Raw genomic sequence first — 18034 nt, forward strand, 5'->3', positions numbered from 1 at the left:
ATTCACAAACAATTGTACGCTTATTAACATCTTAAACACACAATAGTGACACAAGCAGCCACACCCTTCTAAATGCTTTCGCCTCACCGCACTATAGGTCAACAAAGTGCCCCCTGAATTTTTTCATTCGTTTATCTCCCGCAGCGCCATGTCTGACAATACAGGGAAAGGGAGAGGAACCACAATACAAGAAGAATTAGAACACAAAGTCAAAGGTCAGCGAGCGCGCAAACTAAACCATAAAAATCTGTAAAGTTATTACAAACTTTTTTTAATTCATGCCTGACAGTTATGGACAAAAGCATTTTTTAACTGGAGAGAGTTTATGAACGCAATTTTTCATACATTGGAAGATTTCCCTCTAACAATCATATATTCGCAGATCTCCCCTCGGTAGGAGTGCATTTTTTCTTGCTATTTACTATTTTTTACTATAGTCAAAAGCGTTCACAATTGCCTTTCTATGGCGGCCTTTACTGCTGGATGCCAGCAGTGGAAAAAACTTCAAACGAAAGATATTGCTAAACATCAGAAGAATGGACCATTGCCTTCAATATTTCATGCTTTTCGGTTACTAAAAATTTATTGGACATGATAATATTAGCTGCCAGCGGCGAGATTATTCCAATCGTTCACAGGGTTTGGAAGGAAAAATATTTAGACAAGGCGGTATACAGCTTAAAATTGTGCACCTTGTGTACAAGGTCAACAGTCTAAGCTCTCCAATATGAGGGGAAGGTATATTTTTAGTGTTAAATTTAAATCCGAGTATTATAAATAATAAGAAAAATTTTCAGCCTCAATTTTTTTCGTAGTCTCTGTAGACACTCCCGCACCGATACATGATTTACATGGGGTCTCATTGCAAACAGGTTGCAACAGCCAGATACATATCGCGCTGCTGAACTTTGAACTTTATACGACCTGTTTTTGTCAAGATTTTTTTCGTCAGTGGATTCCACACAGCGGAATTACATTCGTGAACGGAATAAAGTAATTTTGTGCGGGAGGTCATTGGCATCTAGGGAAATATTTTGGATGCCTGTGTAAAAGGCTGAACAGTTCAAGATGAATGGTTGAAGCACACCTCATTAGAGAGTATAATCGTATTTCCCTGTCAGAACCAGGAAGGCCGCTCCTTTAATACCTCAAAATTAGCCTTGAAGCCCCCGCACCCCCCCCCCCCCCGCCCCACGACGTCACTCCCAGACTATACCGACAGTCTGTGCATCCCACTCTTACCGAAAAATACAAATCCCACCCACAATTACGACCATCGGCTAGCCACGGCAAATGTGCATCATAAGCGCTACCCACCTTCGACCCGTGCCGCTTATGTAGACGCGGCAGAATACTCTCACCGCCCTGCATTCGCTGTGGAAAGCTCGGATAGCGCCCGCAACCTCCTTTGTTGCGCCGCACTCGACCTCAACCAATCGAGACGGAAGAAACCGCCATTCCTCTGGCAACTGTTCACACTAAGGCTAAATATATTTCCTCAGACTCAAAGACGGCGATTCGTAACTTCGCTATGCGCTGATTCCACGCACCCGCTCACCGCATCCTCCAATTCATCCCGCCTTCCCAACGCCTTGATACCACCCAATGGGTTCCAGCGCACTGTGTAAACCGCGGAAATACAGCCGCCCATGGACATGCCCGAGCACTCGTCAACCGTGCAGCGGACAGTCTATTTTCCTCTCGAAGCGCACGTGAACGCCTACTCACGTACCATGGAATTAATTTACACTACCGCAATTCTCACACCAGCTACCCTCCCTCTCATAAATCCCTTTTCCAGGCCCAGCAGGTTGTTTGACGTTGATTACAAATGAGCACTATGCAGTCCCATTACAATAATTCCCTAAATCATCCAGGTGACGCTTCACGCCATTGTTTCAGCTCGATCCCGTGAACAGACTTGATTCCTATAATAATTGCCCTAACAACCCTACTCCCCCCTTTGAGAGACAGGAGCGATGGGAGGCTGCTTTGCCAGCTACACGGGCCGAAGATCAAACCCGGATCGTGCGCTGGGCCATGGTGGTCGCCGAAGCCCCAGCACTTTCGTCCACATAGAGCGGCCTGAGGGCCCACCGCCTTCCACTTCTCCTAGCTGACCTACCTCACATGACCCAGTTCTTGGAGTCAATAAAGGTCTTTACTCTTCCTCCTCACACAACTTCGCTTTTATAAAATCCACTTTGCAATTCCGGCATATCTCAGATGGTGGAGTGTCTCCAAGGTACTTGCATTCAGTAACAGATTGGTGTGCATACCAATTCATGATGTAGCTTTTATTTGAAAATTTATTTTTGGGAATATGCGCATAAAGCTTTTCTAAAGTAATTGAATTTCATCTGTCATTCCCCCGTTTCATGCTGTATTTTGTTGTCATCTAGCAGGTGAGCATAATCGCGCACATTTTTCGTTTCTCTGTGTACAACACAATCGTTGAAGAATTAGCACATGAATGAGGTAACAGAGTTCGATATGGCACTGATTAGATGCAAAATAATTGTGGTATCTATGGTAAACTGTGCCAAACACGTGAGGATATGTCAGATACGTCGGATGACACAACATTTGTACTTACGAATTGCTTCCTGAGGCTTATCAATTCTAAATAAAAGGTAATTCATTCTCATCATTTCTGAGGTGGCAGATATTGTGACACAACAGCGCATGATTTACTTCATCAAAAGGCCTTTAAAATTTTTTTACAATGTAGTCTATCCTACTACCATGGTCTACGGCCTCATGGGTATCCTTAACAAGCCGCCGCGGTGGCTCAGTGGTTATGGCGCTTGAATGCTGACGCGAAAGACGCGGGTTCGGTCCCGACTTAGGAAGCCGAATCTCGATGGAGGCGCAATTCCAAAGGCCCGTCTACTGTGCGATGGCAGTGCAAGTTAAAGAACCCCAGGTAGTCGAAATTTCCGGAGCCCTTCACTAAGACGTCCCTCATAGCCTGAGTCGCTTTTGGACGTTCAAACACCCTAAACCATGAAAAATATTAGAAACACTACAAATATCATGCCGAAAATTGCCTTGTTTGGATATAAGCGATAAATATATATTAACCTGAGCCATAATGCTTGTGCATCACATGTGTTTCAATGTTTCACAGGTAATACTTGCCAGTGATACAGGTCGGCAGGTAAAAACTAAGTTCCGTGGCTAATACTTATAAATTGTAAGCACACGTGCCCCTTCCTCGTAATCAGGAAAGGTGCTTTTATCTACGAATTTACCCAATAAATTGACTAAAAAGGGGCATCACAGCGTCTCCAGAGTTTGAAACCTCCTCCCCGCCCCCTTTCCTGCCCCCTGCCTCCCCCCCCCCCCCCTACGATATATGATAGGAACCTTCTTTTCAAGCGTCCAGAAGCCGAAGGAGGGGCCTGTTACATCTTTGGCATCTGTATATACCCCTCTGTCCGAGATAACATGAGCCAAAGACTAAAAACGTAAAGTATAACCTGTAGCCGAGCGAAAAAGGCTTCATGTTGTTGGCAGTCGCCCTACGGAACTCGGAAAATTTTGCATACTTCTCCAATTATACTTGTCATGTCCCTTTTCATAAAGTGCTATGAAGTCAAGAGTTCGCAACATTCGGGAGAGATATTCATGTCGGCTTTCGTTTTTTTTTGTTGCTAATCTCACTTTGAGGAGTGGTGTTCTGTACCCATAAAATAAATGTTCAACTTAAACTCAAAATACATATACCTGGGCCACTTTTCTCCTGCGGCGGTATGAACATTTTCCAGATTTTGTCCTAGATTTGTTGTACAGTATGTTGTTCATTACTCGTGCTATCAGTTGCGATCATCAAAGGCCAAGTTGCAGAAATTTGCTATGTTGCTTTCAGCGAGTTCGTTTCTCTACTACACCGCACAATTGAAAAAAAATTGATAAGATGAGTGCTTCGCAATGAAGCGCACAAGTTTTATTCAGTGAAAGTGCCCTATTAAGTGCAAGAGAGCTAAGTTGGCATTTAAATTAATGCCACGGAATAATATTGACTGAGGCTCTTGTGAGCTTAGTAAGACTGATATATTTTCTCGAAAATATGCTAACAGTGGACCTTAGAGTCTTCGAACAAAAGAAAAACTTCACCTTGCAATCCGTTATATATAACCTAACGGAAAGATCGTCGCCGCGAACATGATATTAAAAGGAAAGCCGTGCAGTATCACGTATTGCTTGTGAAGTGGCGTCGTGAACAAAACTCGTCCCCAGACACAGCGCTGCATCCGCGTCCACCTTAAAGACTAGCACAGAGAAATGGTAGAGATGAAAGTGTAGGAGGCGACCGGAAATGCAACCGCCTTTTCCCATTCTAGTAATGTTCTGCGGGCAGCCCAAACAACTGTCGCATCAGATCTGTCGAAGATTGACCGCAGTAATTTGCCGAAACCGCTCGTAGCAACTTAAGCAAACAGCGTCGCTTAATTTTCGTACTGCTCTTTGTACTGCCTTTAAAGTGTCTTTTTCCAGTTCTCCATTTCAGTGCTCGGCTGAAAATTTCTGAAAAAGAAAATATTACATGAATGAAGCTGCACTGCATTGAGCGCTTCTCTCACTTCAGTTTAATTTTCACGTGGTGTTTCGCAGAACGACTCAATCGACCTTGTAAAACACATCGCCCAGGCCAGCAGCTTTCCTTATCTGGTGCTCTCTTTCGACCTGGCAGCTCGGCTGTACTACTATGTTAATCACACGGCCATGACTACCAGCGGCACGGGTGGTGCTGGCCCGTTTATGCCATGCATTCAGAGTCAGTACGAGCAGCGCCGCTCCCCGGCAGAAGTAAGTGCGTGTGGGTATTGAAACAGCGTTCATAGCGCATCCTGAAACCATAATCATATTCAAATTGTAAAAGGAGCTTCACAGTGTTTGATTTTATTTTTTGAAGTGCAGTACAATTCTCTTCTCAGAGCCGTTTTCACAGCGCTATTGGGCACCCTTATTGCAACCAACATGGTTTCCACTTTAAACTGTTTGTAATGAAAACTGTTTTTTGGGAAAAGGAAAATGCGAGTAAGTGTTTATCTCGGCGGACACCTGAACCGCGGCGTAAGGGGGCGGACGAAGGCGGGAGTGAAAGAAGAAACAGAGAAAGAGATGCCATAGAGGAGGGCTCCGGAGCACTTTCGACCACCAGGGGATCTTTAACGTGCACCGACATCGCACCGCACACGGGCACTTACAACGTTTCGCTGCCATCGAAACGCAACCGGCGCGGTCGGGTTTTAACCTGGGTACTCCGGCACAGTAGACGAGCGCACTAACCACTGAGCCACCGCGGCGGATGCAAAGCGCAAAAGGTTCCCGTGTGCTGCGTGATGTGAGTGCACGTTAAAGATCCCCATCTCTCTCATATTTCAGTCCTACGTTTCTCCCTTCCCTCGAGGCGCAGGGGAAGGGTCGGCCAAAAGGTGCAACAGTCGGTGCGTCTTTCGATTCCTAGAACACTTCTGAAAAGAAATGCGCACTGTCACGGTCTTCCTTAATTTTTCATGCGCACTACCTCCTTACCGTTCACAGCGTTGTACCTGATGTATGAAACCGAGTATAGGCTGTACCATTGACTTCTTGCAAGTGTGGAACGGTTTCAAGGAGTTTATTCAAAAACGATTTTGATTGCAGTAATGGAATGTTATGAAGTTTTGAAACAATTACCGAAACACCACTGAACAGCACTGGATGGAAAAGGAACTTTCAGAAGTCCCAAAAGCTCGTGGCCAAGTTTTTTAGCATGAATATGTATCAATATTGTTTCCGAGATGAAGGTAAAGAATAGAACCGTGGATTAAGAATATTACAAAAAAACAAAGTAGTCTGTTCGTCAGCAGGTTCTTGCCGCTGCTTTACTACTTGTTCTGAACTTCAGTGCTAAGAAAATTCTCTAAATTAGCCAGAGCTGGAGATTTGAATTGCGTTACAATCTATTGTCTAGAAAAGCAGAACCCTCTAAATAGTCGCAAAAGTTGCATACGGATTTTTGTGGGTTTCGCTACGGCTGCATTGGCGGAAGGAAGCCGAATCAGGCACGTGGGGAAAAAGTGTATAGATTTCATTCTTAGGGACAGGAAGATAGCTAAGTGCGTCAGAGAACAAACGCACTTGAATTAAGACACTCAATTGAGCTTGGGAAGGGCCATGCAGTGCGAAGGCAAGGGGACCGATGGCGGTTAAGGGTAACGGACTGCATTCCGGGACAAGGCCAGCCTAGGAGGAGCAGCACGAAGTTATTTGTGCTAGTGAGATTAAGAAGTTTATGAGGATAAGGTGGCCGCGGTTGGCACAGAACAGGGCTAATCGGTAAATATGAGAAAGGCGTTCTGTTGTGTTTAATGGCACATGGGCAGCTGAGGCCGCCATGTGCCAAGCACAAGATATGAGAAAGGCATTTGTCCAGCAGTGGGCATAGTCAGGCTGACGATGACGACTGTGACGATGATTAAGGCCCACCTTTTCATGTCACTCTTTGATGGAGAGGATGAGAGAGAAATTCTTTTTTACACTGAGTTATAATTCGTTTTCTCGGTACCATGCCTGCAGTTGTATTCAAAATCATCTGCTAGCAAAGCGACGTCTACAAAACACGAACTGCGATCGTGTGGTCACCACTCGCGCCGCAACTTTGTTCCGTTTGATACTTTTCTCTGAATACCGTTGTGCATGTGCAGCAATGAGTTTGACTGCTTTACCCCCTTTTTGGTGGTTTTTTTCTCAATCGGCAATGTCTAACTGCTGTTAGCGGAACGTTCAATTGGGAGATTGGTGTAAGTTCGTGCTCGAAAAAACTGAATAGTTAAAAATAGCCGTTATGAAGAACGTAAAAAAACTGAGGCATTTCTGAATCCGCAAACGTGTCCGCCATGCTATTCAACGACTTTTGTTTCGCACTTGGTTTTCAAGCACCGAAGCACATAGTGGCTTGAGTAATAATCAGAACGGATCCCAGGTCCCTGCTTTATATTGGACATTAACCGGTGAAATCTGTCTTAAACGCATAACTTGAATCATTTCTGTGTCGAATATAAACTCATTATATTCATGACACCCTAAATAGGACGCGGAGGGCTGGGCGAAGAGCTGCCTGCTTTATCTAGTAACATTTATTTTCACCTTCGTTGCATACTTGTTTCTAGTGGGTAGCATATTTCTTTTAATGTCTTAGGGCTGTTTGGTTGGACATTCTTATTTTAAGCCCGGTTTCGGTTGTGATGCCATCGTTTCAGAGTTATGCTGTGGAATTTATGCATTAGATGACACAATCCCCGTCAGGAGAGTACTTGGCAAACGAGTCAGTGAACTTATATGGTAGATACTTAGTGGCAATGGGTATTTGCATTCAGCCACGGTTTTTTAGCATGCCTCGAGGGGTTATATTGTCTATGCGGGCTTGAGAATAGTTAGCGAGGAAAGATGGCAGTTGGCTTGAAGCAGTAGCAGACATTGCTTCGCTTCACTCATGTAATGAAAATAGCAGCTTCTTTCTCTGTAACGTCTGTCATCATCATCACCGGCCCGACTGCACCCACTGCAGGGCAAAGGCCTCTGTCATGTCTCTCCAGTTAACCCTGTATTTTGCCAGCTGCACCTACCCTATGCCTGCAGGCTTCTTCATCTCATCCGCCCACCTAACTTTCTGCCGCCAACTGCTACGGTTGCCTTCGCTTGGAATCCACTCTATTACCCTTAAGGACCAGTGGTTGCCTTGCCTTCGCATCACATGCCCTGCCCAAGCCCATTTCTTCCTCTTGATGTCGACTACAATGTTATTACCCCCGTTTTTTCCTTCACCCACTCTGCTCGCTTCCGGTCTCTTAGCGTTACACCTATCATTTCTCTTTCCATGGCTCGCTGCATTGTCCTTAACTTGGGCTGAACTCTTTTCGTTAGCCTCCACGTTTCTTCCCTATATGTGAGTACCGGTAAAATACAGCTGTTGTACACTTTTCTCTTGAGGGATATTGATAAACTGTCATCCATGATCTGAGAGATCCTGTCATTGGCGCTCCACCCCATTCTTATCCTTCTAGTTATTTCCCTCACATAATCCGGATCAGCTGTCCCTACCTGCAATAATTAGGCGTATTCCTTTACCACTTCCATCACCTCGCTGTTCATTGTGAACTGCTGTTTCCTTGCTATACTGTTGACGATTACTTTCGTTTTCTGCGTTTTAAGTTTTAAACCCACCATTCTGCTCTGCCTGTCTAACTCATTGGTCATGATTTGCAGTTCACCTCCTTAGTGACTCAGCAGGGCAATGTCATCAGCGAGTCACAGTTTATTAGGTATCCTACATTGACTCTTACTGCTAACTGTTCCCAATCCAGGCTTCGGAACAGCTCCTGTAAACAGGCGGTGAATAGCATTGGCGAGATCGTGTCTCCTTGCCTGACGCTCTTCCTTATTGGAATTTTATCGCTTACTTTATGGAGGACTATGGTAGCTGTGCAGTAGCTATATATATATATATATATATATATATATATATATATTTCTTGGCAGCTGATTTGGTCAATATAGTATAAAATCACCAAAAATTGAAGAAACATAACAGGATTTAATTCACGTCGTTTCGGCTGGTCCTCCAGCCGAAATGTCGTGAAATAAATCCTATTATGTTTCCTCAATTTTTGATTATATATATATATATATATATATATATATATATATATGTTTCCTCAATTTTTGATTATATATATATATATATATATATATATATATATATATATATATATATATATATATATATATATTTATTTACAAATACTGCAGGCCCTATTCGGGCCCAAGCAGGAGTGGGTACATACAACACGTAAATTGCCATTGCCAATTAGCAATTAAGAACACAATAAACATGTACATACATCATTGTAACACTATACGTAACAGAAACGTAAACAAAATAACAATGAAAAAGCGTGACGCAAAAGAAACTGCTCTCATTGCGGCAATTTTAGAGGTCAAAGAAAAGGTTATTTGAAAGCTGAACGAACGATTCTATTGAATTAGCGTTAACTACTTCTTCGGGTAATTTATTCCATAGTGAAATTGCATGGGGAAAAAGAGAATATTGATGGATGGTAAGGTTACTTAATGGTTGCTTAATTGTTTTGTTGTGGTTTGTACGAGCAGAGCGCATGGGGGGCTCGGGTAAATAACATTCACGCGCTATTTTGTAGTGACCATGGTACAGCTGATATAAAAATTTGATGCGAGATACAATTCTGCGATGAACTAGTTTTTTCAATTTCGCCCTGTCGCGAAGAACGGACACGCTTGAAAAACGCGAGTATGTGTAGTATATAAACCGCAAAGCTAAATTTTGCACTCTTTCTATTTTCTTGATCAAATATTTTTGATGAGGGCTCCAGATTAAATCCGCATATTCTAATTTTGGTCTGACAAGAGCTTTGTATGCTGTTAACTTAACGATTGATGAAGTACGGCGCAATTTCCGTTTCAAAAATGCCAGCTTTTTTAGAGCGTTGCTGCAAACGTTTTCTATATGGGGTTCCCAACTTAAATTGCTTGTGAGTGTAACACCTAAATACTTCACTCGCTGGGTTTTATGAATATAAGAATTATTAATAATATAAGCAAAATCTAAGGGTTCTTTCTTGTTGGTAAATGTAATAGCTGCCGTCTTCAAAGTGTTTAGCTTCAGTCCCCATGTTTCACACCATACGCTAATTGAGTGCAACGCGTCATTAAGTCTTACTTGGTCGGAGTGATGATTTACATTAGTATAAATAACACAATCGTCCGCAAACAACCGGATCTTCACAGGCGATTGAACAGATAAATAGATGTCATTGATATAAACTAAGAACAACAAGGGACCGAGGACTGACCCCTGTGGCACCCCTGAGTGCACTTTCAGTGTACTAGAAACGCAGTCTTTAACAGCAACGTATTGTTTTCTTGAGGACAAATAACATTCTATCCAACGGATGATATTGCGTTCAATGCCCATTGAGAGCAGTTTAGTTACTAAATCGGCATGCGGAACTACATCGAACGCTTTGGAAAAGTCCAGAAACACTGCATCGATTTGACCCCTCATATTCAGCTCATTCATAAAATCATCCGTTATCTCAGCTAACTGTGTTATTGTGGATAAACCAGCCCTAAATCCATGTTGATTTGCATGAAGTAAATGGTTATTCTCTAAATGTGTTATAATCGCTTTAAATAAAATATGTTCTAGCAGTTTACAAGTTGTGGATGTTAAGGAAACTGGTTTGTAATTATTTAGTTCTAGAGGGGATCCAGATTTGTGAATCGGAACTATCCTTGCAAGGCGCCAGTCATCTGGTATCACACAGGATTCTAACGATGTTTTATATATTACATATAAGTACTCTGCTACCCAGATTGCGTATCTGTTAAGGAAAACATTAGATATTTTGTCCGGACCTGATGACTTTTTTATGTCTAGATTACGTAAAAGACTAAGGATGCCGTTTTTGCTTAAGTCTACTTCGGGCATCGGATTACGAAGCGTGTAAGGTTGCAAGTGCGCGTGCGATGCGTTTATGGTAAAGACCGATTGAAAAAAGGCGCTAAATTCATTAGCAATGGTCAAAGGATCGTCAATGCCTGTGCCAGATGTTCTGATCTCTGTGATGCCGCTTTTATCTTTAGATAAATATTGCCAGAATTTCCTTGGTTGCTCTGACATGAAAGAAGTCAATGTGGAAGAAAAGAACTGATCTCTTGCAGCACGCACTTTATCTTTGAAAGTGCGTACTAGACTTGCAAGTTGTTTCCTGTCACCCCGTTTTCGAGAGCGTTTTATTTTGCGTTTCTGATGTATCAGATTACGATCCATCCACGGGTACTCCCTGTTGATGCGCTTTTTCTTCAAAGGCACGTAGGTGCTTTCACAGTGCATGACTATGTCTTTAAACTTTGTCCACAGTACATTAACGTCATTTGTCTCATTAAAGGAAGGGAATAAAGATTCAATACAACTAATAATTCCGTCATCATCAGCATGCGTATAGTCTCTTACAAATGTGTCAGAAGGTTTGACATACGATCGCAAGCCAGAAATAGGACACTCAAGAACAAGTAACTGATGATCAGATATACCGTCCTTGACACTGACTGAGCAGTCTGGAAGCGAGCTACTTGCAAACGCAAGGTCAAGTACAGCAGAGCTGGAAATTCTTGTAGCATCCAAAACCAACTGGGTTAACGAAAACGTAAATGCAGTTAGTAGTAATGACTCAGCATTTTTGGAATCTTTGCCGTCATGTGAAAGGCTGCACCAGTTAATTCCTGGAAGGTTAAAATCTCCTGTTATAAGGATGTTGGAACGCGAATTTGTATTTTGCAGCAAATAATCATATAAGGAATCTAAGTATTCCTGAGGAGCATTCGGAGGCCGATAGACCCCTCCTAGTAATATAGTTTTTCCAAAAAACTTTATTTTGCACCATATGCTTTCATGATCACTGATGCCGTTTAAGCGTGTGAATTTAATGTTATTCTTTATTGCAATTGCGACTCCGCCACCCCTTGATCCTCTGTCCTTACGGATAAGCGTGTACGAAGGAGGCATTATTTCTGAATTTTGCACATCGGAATGCAGCCAGGTTTCAGTTACCCCTAGGACGTGTGGTTGATAGGTCAGAATTATATCTTCAAGGCTCTGGATCTTATTCAGTACACTGCGTGCGTTCAACGAAACAAGCCGTAGCGTCTTGACGGATTCCCGTCATTTGTTATCTAGCTTACGCGTGTTCGCACGTGTGGGTCGATGAGAGGAAGTTTCGGGTTGGGCAGGCGCAGATGATTTGGACAACTCTATTCTGCGATTGCGCGTTGCGTCCCATACGTACAGCCTGTCATCAACTTTGAGCTTATCGAAACGAAGGGAAACCTTAGAACCATTGTTCTTTTCTTCGGCCGCTGAACGCCATAATTTTGCACGAATATCTCGAATGTTTTTTGAAAAATCTTCCGATATAGCTACTTTTGTGTCCTTTAATTTGAAGCAGGATGACATAACCTTTGTTTTGTCTACGTAGTTAAAAAACCTCAAAATGATCGGACGATGTCGCTGTGCATGTTTTAGGCCAATTCGGTGAATACGCTCTATTGAGTTTACTTCAACACCTAGAATCTTTTTAAAAATTTCTTCGTTAACTTTCCGCTCCAGTTCTACTGAGTCCTCCTCTGCATCTTCCTTTACTCCATATATTACGATATTGTTGCGACGACTTCTGTTTTCGAGATCATCTACCTTTTTGGTTAACTCAAGAACTAGTTTGTTCGTGTTATTGCAAGCTTCGTCCACTTTCTGCAACCTTTGCTCACAATTCTCAATTCGGCACAGTTCTTTCTCAATTTTGGTAATCCTGGTTTGAATATTCTCGACTGTCGATTCTACCTGTTTCAGATTACTAGTCAGCGAAGCCAGAGTCTTATTAGTCTTTGTTTGCTCTTTCAAAATTTTCTTAAGTAATTGGTTGTTTAACTGTGTCTCAGACTCTGAATCAGAAGTAGGACCAGGATTTAGCTCTATGTCTCCGGATGTTAGTAGCAATAACCTGATCACATGTAAACAGTCACATAATAGACCAAACAAACACTGTGGGCTTGGCATATATATATATATATATATATATATATATATATATATATATATATATATATATATATATATATATATATATATATATATATTCTAGTATAGCCGCCGCGGTGGCTGAGTGGTTATGGCACTCGGCTGCCGGCCCGAAAGACGCGGGTTCGATCCCGGCCGCGGCGGTCGAATTTCGATGGAGGCGGAATTCTAGAGGCCCGTGTGCTGTGCGATGTCGGTGCACGTTAAAGAACCCCAGGTGGTCGAAATTTCCGGAGTCCTTCACTACGGCGTCCCTCATAGCCTGAGTCGCTTTGGGACGTTAAACCCCCATAAACCAAACCAAACCATATATTCTAGTATTTTGACATAAGGCTCTCCTACACCCTGATTCCGCAATGCCTGTATGACTGCTGATGTTTGCACTGAGTCGAATACTTTCTCGTAATCAATGAAGGTTATATATAAAGGCTTGTTATATTCTGCGCATTTCTCCATTTCCTGATTGACAGTCTGAATATGATCTATAACGTCTGTAGTACTGGCTAACTTGCGCCTTATAACCAGGTGTGTCCGCTTTGCCGAGCTTAGGTTGGAAGTCACACTCATGGCACGTACTGCGCCGTACATTTTCACCTGCACTGAGTAAGCAGTATGTATGCTTTATACGGTTATTGACGGAGAGGTACTAGTACTAACTACGTTCTGGCAACATTTGCCTTGAAAGCCGCAGGTTATCAGCAGTGGCAGGTGAAAGAGATCTGCACTGCTGCAGTTTCTCGCTACTGCCACTATTTCTTTCAATTTTTGGTCTTTGACGGCAGTGGCGGTGCAGGTGAATTCGAGCCGTTGCATCACTTTGAATAGAAATTGCATTTCTTAAAAACAAATGCAAAAGCCAATTAATTTGTATGCAACAAATCTCCGTTCTTATAAACGTCTCGAACACTGGGTATCGGCTTAATTGTTTGCAAATCCGGATGTCATATCACTGAATCGCGTTTTCGAGATCCTTCCGTATCTTATTCTGACTCCGCTTGAAACCGTTTTTTGAAATTTATAGATGTGCCCGGGTTTCGGAGACCGCGATTGGGACAACTACCGCTATTACAGCGACTTGCTTGTGTCATTGACATACAACCAAAGAGAAAGACAAACAATGACGTTTGACAGTAAACGGGCGCTACAGGCCAAGGTAAGCATTGTTCGTTTGTCCCGATTACGAAACCATTATTCCCGTTGCAGCCTCCACCCCATACAAAATTGCGTGTATTTGATGCAGCCAATCTCGTACGCAGGAACGCAGCGATGGCGTAGAGGTAGTACATCCGCCTCGCGTACAAGAGGTCCAGAGATTGAATTCCGGTGCTGCGCAAATCTCCAAAACAATTCTTTTAAAAAATCCGCGAATCAATGGAATAATGCATAAGCAGTCCTGCGGCGGGCCTACTTCGGTGGCTACCCCAAACAAAGCAATTTCGCACCTAACAAGATTAGGCAAGCTTGGTGTAGTACTTGGTCACAACCTTCTGTATGGTTACACAAATTAACCTTCGGCCCTCATTACCCAGCGGCTGCAGAGCAACTGACCAAGGCGGCGGTCAGACATGTGACGCAGCGGAGTGGGCTAAAAATCTCGGGCAGCGGACAGGTCGCCATTGGAAACTGAAAATATCAACGTTTATCGCTAGAACCTTATCCAATGACGCTAGGCTAGCAGTACTGTTCTAGGGACTACCTGGCATTAAGTGGGATCTCGTAAGGTTTAGTGAGTTTACGAGGACAAAGGGGGGGGGGGGGGGGTGCGTACAGTCCTAAAGGGCGAGCACATACTATGCTACACTAAATTAGCGAATAGACCAGAATTGGGTGCGGGGTTCCTCATAAATCAGAGTATAGTTGGCAACACAGAGGAATCCTGTAGCGATAGCGAGAGGTAGAAAGCTTCTATTAGGACCTCAAATTGGCACTGTGAGAGGTAAAAAAAAACACTAAACTATACTGATGCCTCTTCAATGTCTAGGTAAGCAAGAAGCAATCAGGAGATAATGGCTTGGGCGACTGTGGCATAAGCTCTTGGATAAGTAAGTGGGAGTTATTAGTAGAGTTCTCGGAGAGAAATAATTTACAGATCAAGAATACGTTCTTTCGCAAACGGGAGAACAGGAAATGGACCTGGAAGAGCCCCAATGGAGGGGCTAAAGTGAAATAGATTTTGCAAAGCGCGCGCACCCAGGCATAGCACGCGCACCCAGGCATTGTGAAGGATATAGAGGTCGTCGGAAAGGCGCGTTGTTCCTACCACATTATCGTAAGGCCTGGAATTAGCTTAGACTTCAAGAGGGAACGGAAGAAGCTATGTTAGGAGAAGCCCGTCAACGAGTTAGCGGCAGGAGGGAAAGTAGAGGAATGCCGGATATCGCTGAAGAACAGATATATGGCTCTAATTGAGGACGCCGACCTTAATGTACAGGTAATAAACGAAAATCTCACAGCTGTCATTACGGAGTACGCGGTAATATTAGGCGGCAGAGTAGTTAGACAGGAGACCGGCAAGCTATCTCAGAAGACGAAATATCTGTTTAACAAACGCGGAAGCATTAAAGCCACTAACACCGCAGAAAGAATACAACTGGCAGAGCTATCAAAGCTAATAAATGAGCGCAAATTAGCCAACATAAGGAAGTTTAATGTGGAGAGAATCGAGCATGCTATAAAAGGTAAAGAGAAAGCTACGTGACGGCAAAAATCAGACTTACGCATTAAGAGACCATATGGGCAACGTAAGTAGCAATAAGGATAAATTACTTAAAGTAGCCGAAGATTACTACGCAATTCTATAAAGTGGTTTATTTATTTAGGACGTTAATGAGAGGCAGTAGCGCACAAGAATGAGACCTCCCGCCATTAACGAAAGAGGAAGTAAAGAAAATCTTAGTGGCAATACAAAGGGGAAATCAACAGGGGAGGATCAGGTAACAGCAGATATGTAGAAGGACGGCGGGAAGTTTGTGCTAACAAAACTAGCCACCTTCTTTGCTCGACGCCTTAGAGCCTGGACCAAATCGGAAGCTTGAAACAGCATTAACATCATCTTAAGTCATAAGAAAGGCTATGTCGAGGGCATGAAAAATTATTGACCGAACAACTTACTCTCCTTTGCCTACAAGGCGTTCACTAAAGTAATTGCTAAGAGTCAAGGCTACCTTACACTCAAGCCAACCAACTGATCAGGAAGGCTTTCGTAGAGGTTGATGATGATCTCCTAGTACAGCCTCTCATTTCTGCTTTTCTCCATGCTCATGGATTTATGCCGAACACGGCATGTATAAATACCTTAACAGCGAAAGTATGTGTTGCTTAAAGTTCCATATATCACCGAACTATACTAGTGAAAGCTTTCATGCCGCAGCTAATGATGTGCTGCGCTAGATCGGAACCTTACTGCCCTCAAATAAAAAGCGAGTCCCGGTCTGCCCTTCTCCGAATAATATATATGCTGTTGTGAGTTAGTCAATGAGAGTAGCGTTTTGTTGGCAAAAAGCCTCGGCTGTACAACACCGCCAAGAGTTCGCGACTGAGGAGATGGGGCAGTGAGCGCTATCCTCTTCTGTGCAGCTGCCTTTTATTTCGTGGCAATATTTTTAGGCCATGAACATTCGATTACTATGAGAGCACGGCGGTACTGTTACTACTACACAAGGTTAGGATACAAGTGCGTTGATCTCCATTCCCTCAGGTCCCTTAAGAACTTTCACTTGAACCATTTATTTTCTTTTGAGCACGAAAATGTGATTTGCCCTCTCGGCAATTGAGCACAAGGAGCCGACGATAAAGTTTTTGAACTCTTAGATGTACCTTGCTAATTCCTCTGGCATAGTCACATCGTCAGAAATAGAATGATTCATGTGTGCAACAAAATATGCTCTGTAACTGTGAGCCAAAGCTTCTCCTCCTGTGTTCTGCTTCAATTTAAACGCAGTCTCTAATTGTCAAAGTGGTGCTGTGTACAATCTCATCGATGGCATGGTCTTCCCTCCGGAGTTTATGCACTCTGAGATTTTTCATCAACTTTAAAACATGGTGCTCAACAATTCCATACTCTTCCTTGTTCCTTGTTAAATCAACTTTCTTAGTTCGTACCCATCCATTCATACGAAACGTATTTTGCAATTTTCAAATGGCGCATAAACACCGTGTGTTATATAGGCGTTTTCCGAACATGAAACGACCAAATTTGGCAACAATAGTTATACGAGGCACTGTATCGTTACAAATGCCAAAAAAAGAGCTATTCTTGAACAACCTTGTTCGATGGAGAAGAGGTAACTGAGTTAATGCGAACAGTTAATGCGAACAGCGCCTGGTTTGTTGCTGAAAATCTCGAAAAGCGAAAAGGTGAAGACAGAAGGGCCATTGCGTGTATGCCGTTTTTGTGCTACCCGTCGTCTTGTGCTTGGTCCTTGCCGCTTTCTGCGCTTTTCGTCACGAAATTCAAACGCCTCTTCGCATAATTACGCCTAGAGCGCCTTCTCTGAAAATCCTTGATGTTCTTTATCCAGCGATTTTCATAACTCGCTCCGACTACATCGAGATAAGAAATGGTGAATTAAAACCCAGCCACGGTGTTTTATTGGTTATTTCACGTTGAGGAGAAAGAACATTATAGGTCTAGATTTTAAAATCGGCAGCACTTCAGCGTGTTCCGCCCTGTTTCTTAGGCACTGTGTTTTGCGCAGATTAGTGCGCGCTTCATGCCGATTCGTTTTTCGAAAAAGTTTTTATCTTGAGGTTCACGTTTTGCAGGCATACGAGTCCAAGCACAGTTCTGTGACAATCAAGTACGGGCTTGCAGCATACAGCATCGACTATGACAGCTCGCCAAGGGTGTGCCCCGAGCTGACAATCGCTGGCTCCTACGAGCGCGTAAAGCTGCTGCGCGACGTGCACGATTTCTTCATCGCACGCTAGAAGACAGTGCTCAGCGCACAAGAGCGCTTCCACAGTACTTACCTTCTACTCCTCATAGTGGCCTAGATTCAGGCAGAGATTATTAACGTTCACCATTCAACAGTAAAACTTTGCGCACTCAATGGGCTCATTGTGTCTTATTTCGCCTCTTTCACGTTTCGTGATGAGTCAATAGACTGATGTGCGCAGACTGACATGAAAGAAGCATGGCGACTTCCCCTGATGTTAGCGTAAGGCAGTGCATTACTGCGGTCTCGGTCGTTTTCTGTTTAAACGGGCATTCCAAAAGTAACCTCAGTAATTCCTTTATCTTCAAAGGAGGGATTGGGGGAAAAGCAGTCTACTTTGCCAACGCAGATCCAAGCACGTCAAAATCATGCGCTATAGTGCTTAGTAAATGAGTAGACTCCACACGAATGCGGTTATTAAACTTAACTCGGCAGG

The 18034-nt window shown here is 43.3% G+C and overlaps 1 protein-coding gene across 1 annotated transcript in view; it reads left to right on the forward strand.

Moving 5' to 3' along the window:
• LOC144102610 (uncharacterized) overlaps positions 1–17590 on the forward strand; it is a 50996-nt gene extending 33406 nt beyond the window's left edge. Inside the window, exons 6-8 of the mRNA XM_077635836.1 lie at positions 4618–4812; positions 13683–13814; positions 17426–17590. Coding sequence (XP_077491962.1) covers positions 4618–4812; positions 13683–13814; positions 17426–17590 — 492 coding nt within the window. The remainder of the gene's footprint in view (positions 1–4617; positions 4813–13682; positions 13815–17425) is intronic.
• The last annotated feature ends 444 nt before the right edge of the window (positions 17591–18034 follow it).

This window comes from Amblyomma americanum, chromosome 8 (assembly GCF_052857255.1).
Source record: "Amblyomma americanum isolate KBUSLIRL-KWMA chromosome 8, ASM5285725v1, whole genome shotgun sequence".
NCBI lineage: Eukaryota > Metazoa > Arthropoda > Arachnida > Ixodida > Ixodidae > Amblyomma > Amblyomma americanum.